General features: G+C 52.3%; 1 protein-coding gene across 5 annotated transcripts in view; it reads right to left on the reverse strand.

Annotated features, from left to right (window-relative positions):
• Positions 1-17,942, reverse strand: part of LOC119973480 (inosine-5'-monophosphate dehydrogenase 1) — a 78,723-nt gene that overhangs the window by 46,248 nt on the left and 14,533 nt on the right. For 4 of the 5 annotated variants that reach the window (XM_038811698.1, XM_038811702.1, XM_038811701.1 and 1 more), the window contains exon 2: positions 8,902-9,000. The exons of the other annotated variant lie outside the window; for it this stretch is intronic. In XM_038811698.1, the coding sequence (XP_038667626.1) occupies positions 8,902-9,000 (99 nt within the window). The remainder of the gene's footprint in view (positions 1-8,901; positions 9,001-17,942) is intronic. 5 annotated transcript variants of the gene reach the window in all.

Here is a 17,942-nt window from a genome sequence, read left to right on the forward strand (position 1 = left end):
TTGATTTGTTGACCACTAGAAAGGCGGAGGCACAGTGGAGGAAGGCACATGGGGCAGTGTATGAACATGGTGAAAAGGCGAGTAGGATGCTGGCTCATCAGCTCCGCAAGCGGGATGCGGCTAGGGAAATTGCTGGAGTGAGAGATAAGAGTGGGAATGTGGTTCGGAAGGGGGTAGAGGTGAATGAGGTCTTCAAGGACTTTTACGGGGAACTGTACCGGTCGGAGCCAACGGTGGAGAGGAGGGGAATGGAGAGTTTTCTCGACGGGCTATCTTTCCCGAAGGTGCAGGAGGAGCAGGTGGAGGGGTTGGGGGCGCCGATTGAGCTGGAGGAGCTGGTTAAGGGGATCGGGCGGATGCAGTCAGAGAAGGCGCCGGGGCCGGATGGGTTCCCGGTGGAGTTTTATAAAAAGTTTGTGGACTTAGTGGGCCCCCTGCTGGTGCGGACACTTAATGAGGCGTGGGAAGGGGGGGGGGGACCTTGCCCCACGACAATGTCGCGGGCGCTGATTTCTTTAATCTTAAAGAGGGACAAGGACCCCCAGCAGTGTGGTTCATACAGGCCCATATTTCTCCTTAATGTGGATGCCAAGGTGCTGGCAAAGATCCTGGCCACCAGGATAGAGGACTGTGTGCCAGGGGTTGTACACGAGGACCAGACAGATTTTGTTAAGGGAAGGCAGCTGAACACGAATGTGCGGAGGTTGTTGAATGTCATCATGATGCCGGTGATTGAGGGGGAGGCTGAGATAGTGGTGGCGCTGGATGCGGAGAAGGCCTTCGATAGAGTGGAGTGGGGGTACTTATGGGAGGTGTTGGGGAGGTTTGGATTTGGTGAAGGGTTTATTAGATGGGTGAGGCTGCTATATGAGGCCCCGATAGCGAGTGTGGCCATGAATGGGAGGAGGTCGGAGTACTTCCGGCTCTACCGAGGGACCAGGCAGGGTTGCCCCCTGTCCCCCTTGCTGTTTGCATTGGCAATTGAATCGTTGGCGATGGCGTTGAGGGATTCAGAAAGGTGGAGGGGTTTGGTGCGGGGTGGGGAGGAACATAGGGTGTCGTTGTATGCCGATGACCTGCTACTGTATGTGGCGGACCCGGTGGGAGGGATGCCGGGGGTGATGGAGCTGCTAGCTGAGTTTGGGACCTTTTCAGGCTATAAACTAAATCTAGGCAAGAGTGAGGTGTTTGTGGTGCACCCGGGGGACCAGGAGGAGGGAATTGGTAGGCTCCCGCTTAGGAGGGCAGGTGAGAGTTTTAGGTACCTGGGGGTGCAGGTGGCCAGGGACTGGGGGACACTTCACAAGCATAATTTTACCAGGCGTGTGGATCAGATGGAGGAGGAGTTCAAGAGGTGGAACATGCTGCCATTGCCGTTGGCGGGGAGGGTGCAGTCCGTCAAAATGACGGTGCTTCCGAGGTTCTTGTTCCTCTTTCAGTGCCTGTCCATCTTCATTCCCAGGGCCTTCTTTAGGAGGGTGACTAGCAGTATTTTGAGCTTTGTGTGGGCGCATGGGACTCCGAGAGTGAAGAGGGTTTTCCTGGAGTGAGGGAGGGATAGAGGCGGGCTGGCGCTGCCCAACCTTTTGGGGTACTATTGGGCGGCCAATGTGTCAATGGTGCGTAAATGGGTGATGGAGGGGGGCGGCGTGGAAAAGAATGGAGATGGCGTCTTGTAGAGGTACGAGCCTGGGTGCCCTGGTAACGGCGCCGTTGCCGCTCTCTCCTAAGAGGTATACCACGAGCCCGGTGGTGGCGGAAACCCTAAGAATCTGGGGACAGTGGAGACGGCATAGGGGGGAAACAGGGGGCTCGATGGAGGCTCCATTAGGTGGAAATCATCGGTTCATCCCGGGAAACACTGATGTTCTTATTGTTTCTATTTTTTTTCTCTCTATGGTTATTTAACTTAATATTGTGTTAATTTAAGTTGTTGTTAATATGTTTTGTTGTTCATTGAGGATGGGCAAATGTTTATGAGGCCCCCAACTACCTTCAGCTGTTTCATGAATGACCGTCTCTCCATCACAAGGTCAGAAGTGTGGATGTTTGCAGAATGTTCAGCACCCATTCACGACTCCTCAAGACAATGAGGCAGTCCACGGGCAAATGCAGCAAGATCTGGACAATATCCAGGCTTAGGTTATAAAGTGGCAAGTAACATTTGCGCCACACAAGTGTCAGGCAATGACCAACTCCAATAACAGAGGATCAAACCATCACCCGTTGACATTCAATGGCATTACCATTACTGAATCCCCCACGATCAACATGCTGGGAATTACCATTGACCAGAAAACTGAACTGCAATAGCCATCTAAATACTATGGCTACAAGAGCAGGTCAAAGAGTAGGAACCCTGCAGCAAGTAACTCACCTCCTGGCTCCCCAAAGCATGTCCACCAACTACAAGACACAAGTCAGGAATGTGATGGAATACTCTCCACTCGCCTGAATGAGTGTGGCTCAACAACACAAGGAGCTTAACGCCATCTGGGACAAAGCAGCCCGCTTGATTGGCACCCCCTCCAAACATTCACTCTATCCACCACCAACTCTCAGTAGCAACAGTGTGTTCCATCTATAAGATGCACTGCAGGAACTCACCAAGGCTCATTAAGCAGCATCTTCCAAACCCACAACCACTACCATTCAGAAGGACAAGGTCAGCAGATACATGGGAACACCACCACATGGAGTTTCCCCTCCAAGTCGCTCACCGCCCTGACTTGGAAATATATTGCTGTTCCTTCACTGTCACTGGGTAAAAATCCTGGAACTTTCTTCCTAGCAGGGGTGGTTCAAGGCAGCGGCAATCAGGGAGGACAATAAATGCCCACATCTCACGAACAATTGTTTTTTTAAATCATGCCTCCTCAGATACTGAAGCAGCCCATGCCTGAATATGCAAGTACTGGACAAAATTCAGGTTTTGGGCTGTTAAGTGGCAAGTAACACATGCCACACAAGTGTCAGGCAATAACCATCTCCAACCAGAAAGAATCTCACCATCACTCATTGACATTCAATGGCATTACCATCACTATCCCACTATCAACAGATTGGAGTGATCACCAACCAGTAAATTAACTGAACCAGCAATATGAACACTGATATTCTACCGCAAGTATCCCACCTCCTAACTCCTCAAAGCCTGTATGATGGAACACTCCTCACTTGTCTGGAGTTCAGCTCCAATAACACAAAATGAATTAAGTCATCCTGGACAAAGCAGCCACTTTAAACATTAGCTCCTCCTCCAGTGATACACAAGGATTGAAATGTGTACCATATTTTTAATTCGAGTTTATTTGTTCATGGGATGTCGGCATCGCTGTTGCCCATCCCGGAGGGCATTTAAGAGTAAACCACATTACTGTGGATCTGGAGTCGCATATAGGCCAGACCAGGTAAGGACAGCAGATTTTCTTCCCTAAAGGACATTAGTGAACCAGATGGGTTTTTACAACAACCGACAATGGTTTAATGGTCATCATTAGATAACCATTAAATAAATTCCAGCTTTTATTTTTATTGAATGCAAATTTCACCAACTGCCATGGTGAGATTCAAACCCGGTCCCAGAGCATTACCCTGGGTGCCTGGATTACTAATTGATTCAAACCCGGTCCCAGATCATTACCCTGGGTGCCTGGATTACTAATTGATTCAAACCCGGTCCCAGAGCATTACCCTGGGTGCCTGGATTACTAATTGATTCAAACCCGGTCCCAGAGCATTACCCTGGGTGCCTGGATTACTAATTGATTCAAACCCGGTCCCAGAGCATTACCCTGGGTGCCTGGATTACTAATTGATTCAAACCCGGTCCCAGAGCATTACCCTGGGTGCCTGGATTACTAATTGAACGACAATGCCAGTGTGCCATTGCCTCCCCAAGATGCACGGGTCAAGGCTCCTTCAAAAACACCTTCCAAACATGTAACAACTATTACCTTGAAGAACAAGCGCAGCAAGATACATGGGGACAGAACCAATTGCAAATTCCCCTCAAAGTCACACACATCACCCTGCTAGAAATATATATTTCTTTTAATTTAAAGCATCCAATTCTTTTTCTTTTAAATTAAGGAGCAGTTTAGCATGTCCAATTCACCTAACCTACACATCTTTGGGTCGTGGGGGTGAAACCCATGCAGACATGGGGAGAATGTGCAAATTCCACATAGACAGTGACCCGGGGCCGGGATCGAACCCGGGTCCTCGGCACCATGAGGCAGCAGTGACAACCACTGCACCACCGTGTCGCCCCGACCCTGCCAGAAATATATTGTCATCCCGTCACTGTCACTGGGTCAAAAGCCTGGACCGGCCTCCTCAAACACACAGTGGTTGAGTCTACACCACATGGACACCAGCAACTCGGGTTCAACTCCAATCCTGGGTGACTGGGTGGAGTTGCACATTCGCCCCATGTCTGCCAGTTTCCTCCAGGTGGTCTGGTTTCCACTCAGAGTCCCAAGATGTGCAGGTGAGGTGGATTGGCCACACTAAACTGCCCCTTAGTGTGCAAAGGTTAGGTGGGGAAGGTGGGTCTGGGTGGGGTGCTCTATCGGAGGATCACTGCACACTCAATGTGTCTGACGGCTTTCTTTTGCACTGTGGGAATTCTACGATTCAAGGCAGCAGCTCACCACCACCTTCTCAAGAGCAATAAATGCTGGCTCCTCCAATGACTCTCATCCTATGAACGATTAAATAAGAAAACTGTTAATTTCATGAGGTCAGGAGAAACATAAGGAAAAAGATCTGGCAGGATTCTCACTCTTAACTGTTATGCAGTAATGTCTGCTAAAAGTGGTGTTACGGGGTATCTGCATATAAGATGTTACCCCCCCCCCCCCTCATTGTTAATTAGCGTGCTGGCTCCAACAGTCTCTGCCCACCTGAATAGACTGTTGATTTGGTTGTCATTACCAGAAGACAACTCCACAGAATCCCTTTCACGTAGAAGTACGTCTAGTACACACCAACCTTCTGAAAGAGCCCCATACCTAAGCACTTTATCCCGCAACCCACCTAATCTGTATATCTTTAGACACTGAGGGGCAATTTAATAAAAATCTTTATTAGTGTCACAAGTAGGCTTACATTAACACTGCAAGAAGTTACTGTGAAAATCCCCTAGACGCTACACTCCAGCACCTGACTAGGTACACAGAGGGCGAATTCAGAATGTTCAATTCACCTAAAAAGCATGTTTTTCGGGACTTGTGGGAGGAAACCGGAGCATCCGGTGTAAACCCACGCAGACACGGGGTGAACGTGCAGACTCTGCACAGACATGGCCAATCCACCTAACCTGAACGTCTTTAGAGATGGACAAAACCGGAGCACCCAGAGGAAACCCATGCAGACACAGGTCAAACTCCACATACGCAGTCACCCAAGGCTGGAATTGAACCCGAGTCCCTGGCTCTGTGAGGCAGCGTTGCTAACCACTGTGCCACCCATATCACCTGCAGGCACCATACGCCAGTGAGAGCTAGCAGACTCAACAACTTTGGGTATTTGTACACTGCCTTTAACATAGTAAAATGTGTCAAGGAGCTTCAAGGTAGTGACTAACAAAATCTGACACTGAGCCACATGAAGAGATATTAAGACAAGTGACTAACACCTTGGTGGAAGAGATAGGTCTTAAGGAGCGAATTAAAGAAACACAGAGGTGGGGTGGTTTAAGAAGGAATATCCAGAGCTTAGGGTCCAGGCAGCTGGAGGCATGACCATTAATGATAGGATTGTAAAAATTGGAAATGCTCAGGATGCCAGGGTAACAGAGATTTTGGAGGGTTGTAGGACTGTTGGACGTCAGAGGATTGGAAAGAGCAGCATATTAAAATTATGGGGTTGCCTTAGGATAAGCAGAGAATTTAAACATATCATGACTCTTCACAATAAACAACCAGAAAAGCAATAAGTTCATTGAATATTTCATTAAATATGCAAATCTGACCAGCAGTTATAGAGTACAGGCTCAAGTGCTTTATCTTCTGCCTTGTTTTAAAAAATCAACTACTCATATTGAAGATCAGAACAGCAATACCACAGCAAGTCACCTGGAAACATTTATAAAGATGAAGAGAAAGTGAACATTCTGATAATCAGAAAATGCTAGAAAGAGGCAATGGGTGGGAGAGGTGTAAGAGAAAGCACACCGAGGGTGGTGGTGGCTGGGGAAGGGGGAAAGAGAGCGTGGGGACGAGTGAGAGGAGGTGGGCATGCAACAGGCTGGCGGGTGGACAAGAGGGCAAGGGCGGGCGCCAGGAGGCGGGCGACAGGAGGCGGGCGAGGGGCCGGGCGCCAGGAGGCGGGCGAGGGGCCGGGCGCCAGGAGGCGGGCGAGGGGCCGGAGACAGGAGGCGGGCGAGGGGCCGGAGACAGGAGGCGGGCGAGGGGCCGGAGACAGGAGGCGGGCGAGGGGCCGGAGACAGGAGGCGGGCGAGGGGCCGGAGACAGGAGGCGGGCGAGGGGCCGGAGACAGGAGGCGGGCGAGGGGCCGGAGACAGGAGGCGGGCGAGGGGCCGGAGACAGGAGGCAGGCTTTTTCCCAGGTTAGAGGGGTCAATTACTAGTGGGCATAGGTTTAAGGTGCAAGGTTTAGAGATGTGCGAGGCAAGTTTTTTTTTTTTACAGAGGGTAGTGGGTGCCTGGAACTCGCTACCAGAGAAGGTGGTGGAAGCAGGGACGATAGTGACGTTTAAGGGGCATCTTGAGAAATACATGAATAGGATGGAAATAGAGGGATACGGAGCCCAGAAATGCAGAAGATTTTAGTTTAGACGGGCAGCATGGTCGGCACAGGCTTGGAGGGCCGAAGGGCCTGTTCCCGTGCTGTACTTTTCTTTGTTCTTTGTTGACAGGAGGCGGGCGAGTGGCCAGCAATAGCAGGATGGCGAGGGGCCGGCGACAGCAGGCGGCCGAGGGGCAGCAGGCAAGGGGCCATCGACAGATGGGCGAGGGACAGGGAACAGGCAGGTGACAGGAGATGGGCGATAGGAGACTGGCAAGGGAGCGGCCACGGTGGGTAGGTAATGGGAGTAGTGGGCAGCAGTGAAGGCAGGCAGTGGGCAGCAGAGGGGGCGGGCAGTGGGCAGCAGTGAGGGCGGGCAGTGGGCAGTAGTGGGCAGCAGTGAGGGCAGGCAGTGAGGGCAGGCAGGGGGCAGCAATGAGGACAGGCAGTGGGCAGCAGTGAGGGCAGGCAGTGGGCAGCAGTGAGGGCAGGCAGGAGGCAGCAGTGAGGGAAGGCAGTGGGGGCAGGCAGTGGGCAGCAGTGAGGGCGGGCAGGGGGCAGCAGTGAGGGCGGGCAGGGGGCAGTAGTGGGCAGCAGTGAGGGCAGGCAGTGGGCAGCAATGAGGGCAGGCAGTGGGCAGCAGTGAGGGCAGGCAGGGGGCAGCTGTGAGGGCAGGCAGTGGGCAGCAGTGAGGGCAGGCAGTGGGCAGCAGTGAAGGCAGGCAGTGGGCAGCAGTGAGGGCAGGCAGGAGGCAGCAGTGAGGGAAGGCAGTGGGGGCAGGCAGTGGGCAGCAGTGAGGGCAGGCAGGGGGCAGCAGTGAGGGCGGGCAGGGGGCAGCAGTGAGGGCGGGCAGGGGGCAGCAGTGGGGGCGGGCAGGGGGCAGCAGTGGGGGCGGGCAGGGGGCAGCAGTGGGGGCAGGCAGGGGCAGCAGTGGGGGCAGGCAGGGGGCAGCAGTGGGGGCGGGCAGGGGGCAGCAGTGGGGGCGGGCAGGGGGCAGCAGTGGGGGCGGGCAGGGGGCAGCAGTGGGGGCGGGCAGGGGGCAGCAGTGGGGGCGGGCAGGGGGCAGCAGTGGGGGCGGGCAGGGGGCAGCAGTGGGGGCGGGCAGGGGGCAGCAGTGGGGGCGGGCAGGGGGCAGCAGTGGGGGCGGGCAGGGGGCAGCAGTGGGGGCGGGCAGGGGGCAGCAGTGGGGGCGGGCAGGGGGCAGCAGTGGGGGCGGGCAGGGGGCAGCAGTGGGGGCGGGCAGGGGGCAGCAGTGGGGGCGGGCAGGGAGCAGCAGTGGGGGCGGGCAGGGAGCAGCAGTGGGGGCGGGCAGGGGGCAGCAGTGAGGGCAGGCAGTGGGCAGCAGTGAGGGCAGGCAGTGGGCAGCAGTGAGGGCAGGCAGTGGGCAGCAGTGAGGGCAGGCAGTGGGCAGCAGTGAGGGCAGGCAGTGGGCAGCAGTGAGGGCAGGCAGTGGGCAGCAGTGAGGGCAGGCAGTGGACAGCAGTGAGGGCAGGCAGGGGGCAGCAGTGAGGGCGGGCAGGGGGCAGCAGTGAGGGCAGGCAGGGGGCAGCAGTGAGGGCAGGCAGTGGGCAGCAGTGAGGGCGGGCAGTGGGCAGCAGTGAGGGCGGGCAGTGGGCAGCAGTGAGGGCGGGCAGGGGGCAGCAGTGAGGGCGGGCAGGGGGCAGCAGTGAGGGCGGGCAGGGGGCAGCAGTGAGGGCAGGCAGGGGGCAGCAGTGAGGGCGGGCAGGGGGCAGCAGTGAGGGCAGGCAGTGGACAGCAGTGAGGGCAGGCAGGGGGCAGCAGTGAGGGCAGGCAGTGGGCAGCAGTGAGGGCAGGCAGGGGGCAGCAGTGAGGGCAGGCAGTGGGCAGCAGTGAGGGCAGGCAGGGGGCAGCAGTGAGGGCAGGCAGTGGGCAGCAGTGAGGGCAGGATGGTGTGGTGTAGAGGGGAAGGGGGATGAGGAGGCCGTGTTGAGGAAGGGGAGGGCGGTAACTGCTCAGCTGTCTGGCTGCACTTTACCGTTAGCTTTCCCACACCTAGGCAGAAGGATGGCGGCCTCGCTCCCAGCCCGGGTTCCCCTGAGCCCCGGCCGGCCACCCCCTTTCCTCTCCCACAACGTGGAGCGCGGGCTGTGAGCAACGTGTCCTCATGGGGAGGGGGGGCGGCTCTTACTTGTAGGTGAGTCCGTCGGCGGAGGCGAAGAGTATCTGAGCGGTGAGCCCGTCCTCGGGCACATAGCCGGTGCCGCCGCTGATGAGGTAGTCGGCCATGCTGCGGAGAGACAGAGAGAGAGAGAGACAGAAAGAGGCGCTAAGTGAGTGATGGAGCGAGTGAAGCCCGCGGTCGGGCCCAGCTGGGGGCGGGGCCAGGCTACTGGCTCCAGCACGCGCCGCCCCTGGCCGGCTGCGCCTGCGCGAGAACCCCCTCCCACCGGAACCAGACCCCCCGCGCCTGCGCGAGAACCCCCTTTCCTCCCCCCCCCCCCCCCGGCCTCACCGGAACCAGACCTCCGCGACTGCTCCCTTCTCCCCCCCCCCCCAACCGCGCCTGCGCACCACTTCATTCCACGTGGTCTGGTTCCAAAGTTGCCAATGTCACATTTGCATTTGCAATGCAGCCGCAGTCAATGTGTTGTCAGCAGCGGAAACGGCTGTTCATTGATATCTCACACGCTGCCACGAACAGTCGCATAATAAACACCAGATAATCTTTGGGTGTGTTTTGTTAGAAAGAACATGGGGCGATAATGTAAAACAAAGCCTGGAACTCTATAAACTGGGCGCAATACAAACAAAATAACGAACTAGTTAAATCAATGTTGACAGCCCCTTACAGGGTAACAAAAAACAAAACTGTAAGGGAAACTTATTTAAGATACATCATCACCCCCCTGAAATATTGCTGGCACCCACCAGTTGGAGAAAGTCTCAAACTAATTGGCAGAAACCATCTCCACCCCACAGTGGAGTTAACCATGGCAAAGAGTCGGGACAAATTATATCCTCAATCGTCCCATTGCCGTTTCTAACCACCTTGGCCAGGCCAAAGAGCAGGCAGATGAGAAGGACTTACATAGACATAGAATTTACAGTGCAGAAGGAGGCCATTTGGACCATCGAGTCTGCACCGGCCCTTGGAATGAGCACCCTACCTAACCTACACTCCACCCTATCCCCGCAACCCCACCTAACCTTTTTGAAGACTAAGGGCAATTTAGCACGGCCAATCCACCTAACCTGCACACCTTTGGACTGGGAGGAAACCGGAGCACCCGGAGGAAACCCACGCAGACACGGGGAGAACGTGCAGACTCCGCACAGAGGGTGACCCAAGCCGGGAACCGAACCTGGGACCCTGGAAATATGAAGCAACGGTGTTAACCACTGTGCTACTGAGCTGCCCATCCCATCTTCCCATGTTCCGATCTGCATGCCAGTTGACCAAAGATCAGAAGCTTGGGGCTGAAATGCAAGCAATACCCGAGAAGCTGCCGTTTCAAACAAATGGCAGAACCTATGTACACGTGGGAAATCGACTCCAAGTCCTGGCAGTCCATGAACCACCTTCATCGTATGTTGTATGGGGCTGCACCCTCCATGCCAAATCCTCATTGGTAAAGGGGAAGACTCCCACATGGAGAACCTCCCACAAGGGGAGGCCCCAGCCACGTCTGGACAGCAGGACAGAACACTACAATGTGTATCGATAGCTGATACGGGAACTGCCCATACAGGAAACCTCTCCATGCAGAACATAATGGTATGGAGGGATTTTCCACGAGTCGGTTCAAACATTGGGACTGAGGGTGCCAAAGGTGCTTTTAGGGCCCAGGGCCTATGTGAAATTCTGTCCATTCAAGGGTCAGCTCAGGCGGGAGTCTACTGCATGCTTGAGATGCCTTAATATCTTGTGTGAAGTCAGGGCCAAGCACCACATTCATAAGGCTTTGGCCGCAAGTTGGATACCAACAGATGCGCAGGTTCTTGTTGTGTCATCCAGCCCACTCCACCACCATCCAGCACATCCCAAACTCTAGTCACCTTAGCAGCCCTCAGACAATCGCTGATAGCCCTGACAGCAGGAAGCTCCGGCTTGAGGAAACCATAAGATAGGTAATTCCCACAAGGAAGCACGGAGACCTCCCCAGTTTATAAACAGGAGCTGCTGGTCATAATTGAGGCGAAGAACCTGGAGAAAGGAATACTTTGCCAGTACATACCATCTGTGAGGGGACTCAACATATAGGTATCACTACAGGGTCTGAAGGTGGAAAGAAAGTGACCACCTGGGTGCGAAGGCACACCAGTGCCTGACCACCATCCCTAAACAGGAGACCCAGCAGCCAGTGCAGCTTGTTGTCCCCAGAAGAAGTCAGTGAGTTCTTCCATATCTTAGTGATTCAGTCCCGGGGAATGATCAAAATGACTAATCAGGGCAACAACATTGCAGCCATGTTGCTGTGACCAGCACTCAAAAAACTTTTGCCTGGACATGTTCTCTTTTGAATGGTTCCATGGGCTCTTTCACATCCACCTGAGAGCACATAAAATACCTCAGTTTAACAGAAACCCCGGTTCGTGACTTATTGCATATGAAGATCTCTTCATGTCCCTTGGCACCTTCACCCTCCCTCTTGGTTTTTATCCTTTTTTTATAAATTTAGATTACCCAGTTATCTTTATCCAATTAAGGAGTAATTTACCGTGGCCAATCCATCTAACCTGCATATCTTTGGGTTGTGGGGGGTGAGACCCACGCAAACACGGGGAGAATGTGCAAACTCCACACAGACCACCCTCCCTCTTGAATAGGATCTTATCTCTGGCCGGGTTGGGTCAGGGGAAGATTTCTGACATTTATTGCCAGATCCTGTCGGCCGGGCAGGCTCCGTTGGATGAGGTGAAGTGGAAGTGGGAGGGTGAGCTGGGTCCGGTTTTGGATGGGGGTGTGTGGAGTGAAGCCTTCAATGAAGTTACTGTGAAAATCTCCTAGTCGCCACACTCTGGCACCTGTTCGGGTACACTGAGGGAGAATTCAGAATGTCCAATTCACCGAACAAGCATGTCTTTCAGGGCTTGTGGCTGGGGGAACGTTGAAGTCTCCTTGCGGAGTAATTTCCTCAGTTGCATACATCGCAACCCCGGTCCCTTTTGGGAGTTGTAGTTTGGCCGTCAATTCCTCCCCAGGTTACTCTCCTGCTGTCTATGTATAGGTCCCCTACCGTCAGTGTTCCCTCGTCCTGTCTTTTTAAAAAATAAATTTATGGGATGTGGGCATCGCTGGTTCCGCCACCCAGAGCACAGGGTAACCAAGGCAGTGGCACCAAAGGGCACCAAAGGGGAGATAAGCGAGGAGGTGTGGCCATAGCAACAAGAGGGTGCACCTGGGGGACCCCGAACAAGCTCCTGGTATGTTCTAACGGAGAAACTCTCCTCCATTTTTACCCAATTCGTTCCCGGTTCCTTGACCCTTGTACTCCCTCTGCAGTGGCTGCCCAATGGTAGAGTGGGAAGTTCAGAAGGGCCAGCACCCCCAATATTTCTCTTTCTTTGTAGAATGCTCTTGTGGATCCTAGGGTTCCTGCCCCCTGACACAAACGCCATAATTACTTTGTCTAACTGGGTGAAGAAGGCCTTAGGGGTGAAGATCAGGAGGGATGTGAACAGGAAGAGGAATCTGGGCAGTACTTGATCGTCTGCACTCTACCTACCAGGGAAAGCCTTGACAGGGTCCATATTTGGATCCGTGTCCGGTCGTGGGCTATTTGGATCCCCCAGGTTGAGCATGAAACCTGAGAAGGCTCTGAACTCCCTGAGGAGTTCCATTATTCCTCCTGTGCTGGCCAGGGGATTCGAGACGTAGAGGAACAGGTCATCCGCATAGATTGAGACTGTGCTCTCTTCGGGGCTGGTTTAGCACACTGGGCTAAATCGCTGGCTTTTAAAGCAGACCAAGGCAGGCCAGCAGCACGGTTCAATTCCCGTACCAGCCTCCCCGAACAGGCACTGGAATGTGGCGTCTGAGGGCTTTTCACAGTAACTTCATTGAAGCCTACTCGTGACAATAAGCGATTTTCATTTCATTTCTGTCTACCCTCTAGATGCTTCTCCACCCTTTCGCTGATCTGAGCACAATGGCCAGTGGCTCAATTGCCAAGGCAAATAGCAGCAGGGATACATCCCTGCCTTGTGCCTCTGAGCAGCCAGAAGTATTCAGAGCTGGTGATGTTTGTCCGTATTCTCACCATGGGAGCGCTGCACAGTGGTTTCATCCATGAGGTGAACCCTGGCCCAAACCGTGCTATACCTCCATGAGGTTTCTCCATTCAACTCTGTCAGAGGCCTTCTCTGCGTCCAGGGAGATGATCACTTCTGGTGTCTCCTCCCCAGGTGGGGTCATGATCACGTTCAGCAGGTGTCTGATGTTTGTTGTTAGTTGTCTGCCCTTGACAAAGTCCGTCTGATGTTCCGCGACTACCTCTGGCATACAAGTCTCCATCGCCTCGCCAGGGCCTTTGTCTGGACTTTGATATCAGTGTTTAGGGGTGAGATGGGTCTGTATGACCTGCATTCCGTCGGATCTTTGTCTTTCTTAGGGATCAATGATATTGAGGCCTGTGCTAGCGTGGATGTCAGGGTTCCTCTCGTTAGCCAGTTGTTAAACAGCTTCTGCAGGTACGGGGCCAGTGCTGCCGTGAATTTTTTGCAGGAGTCCACCGGGAATCTGACTGGACCCGGTGCCTTCCCCGACTGCATGGAGTCAATACTCTCCATGGCCTCCTCCTGTTATAGCGATGCTTCCAGTCCCGGCTTCTATACCTCCCCAAAAACTGGTATTTCCAGCCTACCTCATCTTCAAATCCCCCTCCGGGGGTCAGAGGTAGTAGGTCTCAAAGGCATCGTTGATCTTATCTGGGGCCGTGGTTTGTCTACCGTTCCTACCTTTCACCCGGGCTATCTCCCTCGTGGCTGCCTGCTTTCTCAGCTGGGGAGCCAGGAGGCGACTGGCCTTGTCTCCATGTTCATAGAAGGTCCCCATGTCTAGCGGAGTTGGTGCACTGCTTTCCCAGTGGAGAGATGGTCAAATTCCATTTGTAATTTTTTCCTCTCTGACAGCAGTTTTATGGTTGGGGCCATGGAGTACCACTGGTCCTCCTCCAGAATGGAACAATCAGTCCTTGCCTGGCCACCTTCTCCTTCCTGTCCTTAAGCGCCTTATACGCAATTATTTCCCCTCTTATCACCGCCTTCAGTGTCTCTCAGAATGTGGAGGGAGAGAACTCCCCATTCTGGTTGCAGGTTACATATCCATCGATGGCTTATGACATCTACTTGCAAAACGTCTTACCGGCAAGAAAGGTTGTGTCCAGCCTCCATGGTGCTCTGAGCACATGCCGACCCCAGCCTCACATCCTCGTACTGCGGAGCGTGGTCGGAGTTTTACTATTGCAGAGTATTCCACCCCCTACCTCTCCTGAAAGCACCGGTTTTCCTCGTACAAAGAAGTCAATCTGGGTGAAGACTTTGTGGACCTGGGAGAAGAAGGAGAACTCCTTCTCCCTCGGGTGTGTGAACCTCCACAGATCCACTCCCCCCATCTGCTCCATTAAAGCATTCGGTTCCCTCGCCATTGCCGAATGCTTCCCCGATTTGGGGCTGGATTTGTCCATCCTTGGCTCCTGTATGCAGTTGAAGTTTCCCCCCATGATGATTTGGGGGGGGCGGAGGTCTAGGTCAGGGATTTTTGCCGTGGTCTTTTTGACAAAATCTGCATTGTCCCAGTTAGGGGTGTATACATTCAAAAATACTACTGGTGTCCCTTCAAGGACACCGCTGATCATGACATATCGGCCCCCTGAGTCTGTCACTCTATTCGCCGCTGTGAATGTCGTCCTCTTGTTAAACAGTATGGCTACCCCCCCTAGCCCTTGTCCCATAGCATGCCTGGCAGGTCTATCCTATCCAACTCTTTCTTACTCTCAGTCAGTCCCTCTCCCTCAGGTGTGCCTCTTGGAGAAAGACTACGTCAGCCCCTTAGACATTTCAAGTGGGCAAAGACTCTGGATCTTTTTACCGGGCCATTGAGTCCCTAGACGCTCAAGGTGATTATTCTGATGGGGGGCTTTTGTGCAACCCCCCACCACCACGGGGTCGCCATACCACATGGACGTGCTCCTGCACTGCCCCTTTGTACTGGGGACATCCAAGGTGGCCACCGTTGTCGTCTTTGTTCTGGTCATCCCCACATGCGACTTGTTGTAACCAGCATTCTACCCTCCCCATTCTCCTCTCCCATGTTTCCCCCGATTCCTCCTGTCTTTTGCCCATTTTATTACCTCCCTTCCCGTTTCGGTGTCCCTCTGCCTTACCCTCTTATCAGGACATGCAGGTGGTCGCTCCAGTGAGCACAAAAGACATATAGTAATAAAATAATAGAAACGACAAAGAAGATTATCAGTGGTGGATCTATGTCCCTGTTGCTGTCTTCCTGGCCAGTTCCTCTTAACAAATTCATCTGCTTCTCCTGGTGTGTTAAATAGTATTCGTAGGTGCCAAATGTCACCCAAAGTTTTGCGGGGTACAGCATCCTGAACTGCACTTTCTTTTTAAATAGGGCTGCTTTGGCTCCGTTGAACCCGGCCCGGCACTTGGCTAGATCAGCCCCAATGTCCTAATATATACAGGTCATATGCCCTTCGCATTTACAGGATGGCGTACTCCTTGCCCAGTTCAAAATTAGTTCCTTGTCCTGGAACCTGTGGAGTTTTGCAATGATCACTGTTGGAGATTCCCCTGTTTGGGGCCTTTGTCTAGGCATCCTGTGGCTCCGTCCATTTCTGGGGGCTTGGGGAAGCTTTCTCACCTGACTAACATCTCCAGCATCTGGGCTACGCTGTCCATTGTGATCCCGCCCCCTTGTGCCCTCAGGTGACCCGACGATCCTGAGATTCTGGCGGGGGGATCTATTTTCCTGGCCCTCCACTTGCTCCCTCAGAGCTCCCTGGGCCACCACCAACCTTGCCTCGAGCGGGGCCTTCATGGATAACCTAGATGACTAGATTACTAGTCCAGTGACAATACTACACTACACCACTGCCTTCCCTTATTCCCCAATATAGGGAGACTGCCTCGAGAGAAGCAAAGGCTCCTACAATGTTTCTCAAATTTCCGCAGATGCTGCCAGACCTACTTGATACAATAACCTTTGAATTACACAAATAATTACAACACCTCAAAAGGATATTTGGCCCAACCAGGTCCTCGGTGTTCATCCGTATTTCCTGCATCGCAACAGTAACTAAAATCCATGATCAGCTATGGGGTGCTTTGGGGCGTGGCGTGATTGAGAGAGGTGCAATACAATGTTTTAAAAATAAAACAAATTCTAGTTGTATTATTGTCACTCCAAGATTGTGCTTTATTTCAAAAAAGAGAGATTACTGAGAAACACTGCTGTCTTGGAATTGTTATGAATGTTGGCTACCTCTCTGTGCCTCATTGCCTTGTGACTACTGAAGGATTTGTTAGTATGGCCACAGAAAAAGTTGGTTTTGACCAGCGCAGCAGACATCACCTGATGCCAGATTGCACACACAGTAAGGAATGACTGTTGCTGTTGCTTCTACCCCAGGGAACCAAACCCAAATAAAACAGTAACAGAAAGCAATCGTCCTGATGTTTATAATGTACACAAATTAAGGTGTTGCAAATAACTCTGTAAAACTGAAATGAGCCAATGGTGGAACGCTGGGGTCTGGACGGCCAGAATATCTCCGAAGCTACTGCCAACCAACATCTCCAAGAAGCAAATCAGTTGGACTGCAAGGGAGAGAGAAATAAAGGGTGATGGATAAAAAGACAGAGGGTGAGAAATAGAAGAACATAGAATAAAGTCAGACAGATAAACAGGAGGTCAGAGAGACAGAAACGCAGGGAGACAAATGAAAGATCAGAGAGAAAAATAGATAGGCACAGGGAGACAAACAAACAGAGAGATGGAAATATGGCAAACAGAGATAAAAAGATAAAAACAGAAGCAAATGTTAAGTGGGCGCTAAAAGGTTATAGAGAGGAAAACAAATAGAGCAACAATTTCGAGACAGATGGATAGAAAGGTTGTTGGAAAGGATCTGAAGGCAGCTGCTCCCCTGTTAATATGGTCCAATGTAAGGTCCAATATGTTACCATCATCCTAATGTTTATAATGTACACAAATTAAGGTGCTGTAAATAACTCTGTAAAACTGAAATGAACCAATGGTGGAACGCTGGGGGTCTGGATGGCCAGAATATCTCCGAAGCTACTGCCAACCAACATCTCCAAGAACCAGAACAATTTTATATCTGCTTTTCAAACGGCAAACTAGTTAAATTATTGCTCCTGAATTATTTGTGGAGAGCAAATGGGAAATAACGCCGAATTTGCAGAAACAACATATACACAAAATGTCACCAAAATAAAGCAGCAAATAAAACAGGGAAGCATGTGCTCTTTATTAGAAGGATCCCAAAACATAGAACGAGGAAGATCATCCAGCTTAATTCCACCGTCCAACAGGATCTGATCATCCTACCCTGCAACCCAGCATCCAGTCTCTGCTCGAATGATTCCAGAACTTATGCCGCCGTTACTCTATCTGCTAACTTTGGTTGGGGTCCAGGATTCCAAACATTGGCAGATACAGGAAGCATTTCTGCTTGAAGCAGCCTCATCGGGATATGGGCCTTTAGACTTTTAAGAACAATTTCACAAAAGTCCATTTGAAGGACTTTTATGTAAACTCATTAAAAGGAGCAAAAAAAGAGGGAAGTGAAAGAAATGAAAGAAAGGAAAGACCTACATTTATATAGTGTCTTCGCAACCTCAGGCCATCACTTAATTAATTACTTTTTTGACGTGCAGTCAATTATGTAATGCAGGAAATGTGGCAGTCAATTTGTGCAAACAGGATCATAACAACGTGATAATGATCAGATAATCCATTTTAGTGATGCGGATTGACAGATAAATAAATCATTTTGAAGTGCAGTCATTGTTGTTTTGTCAGAGAGCAGAACTGGATAATAGTGTTCAAAACTGTGGAATAAAAAGAGTAATACTGAGAGACGTGGGGCCACATTGCGCTCGGCACCAACCCCATTGCGGGAGAGGCCAAAAATGAGTTTCGTATCGGGCCAAGTACAATGCCCCCGACCCACTACCATCCAACATGAT

Source organism: Scyliorhinus canicula, chromosome 11 (assembly GCF_902713615.1).
Source record: "Scyliorhinus canicula chromosome 11, sScyCan1.1, whole genome shotgun sequence".
NCBI lineage: Eukaryota > Metazoa > Chordata > Chondrichthyes > Carcharhiniformes > Scyliorhinidae > Scyliorhinus > Scyliorhinus canicula.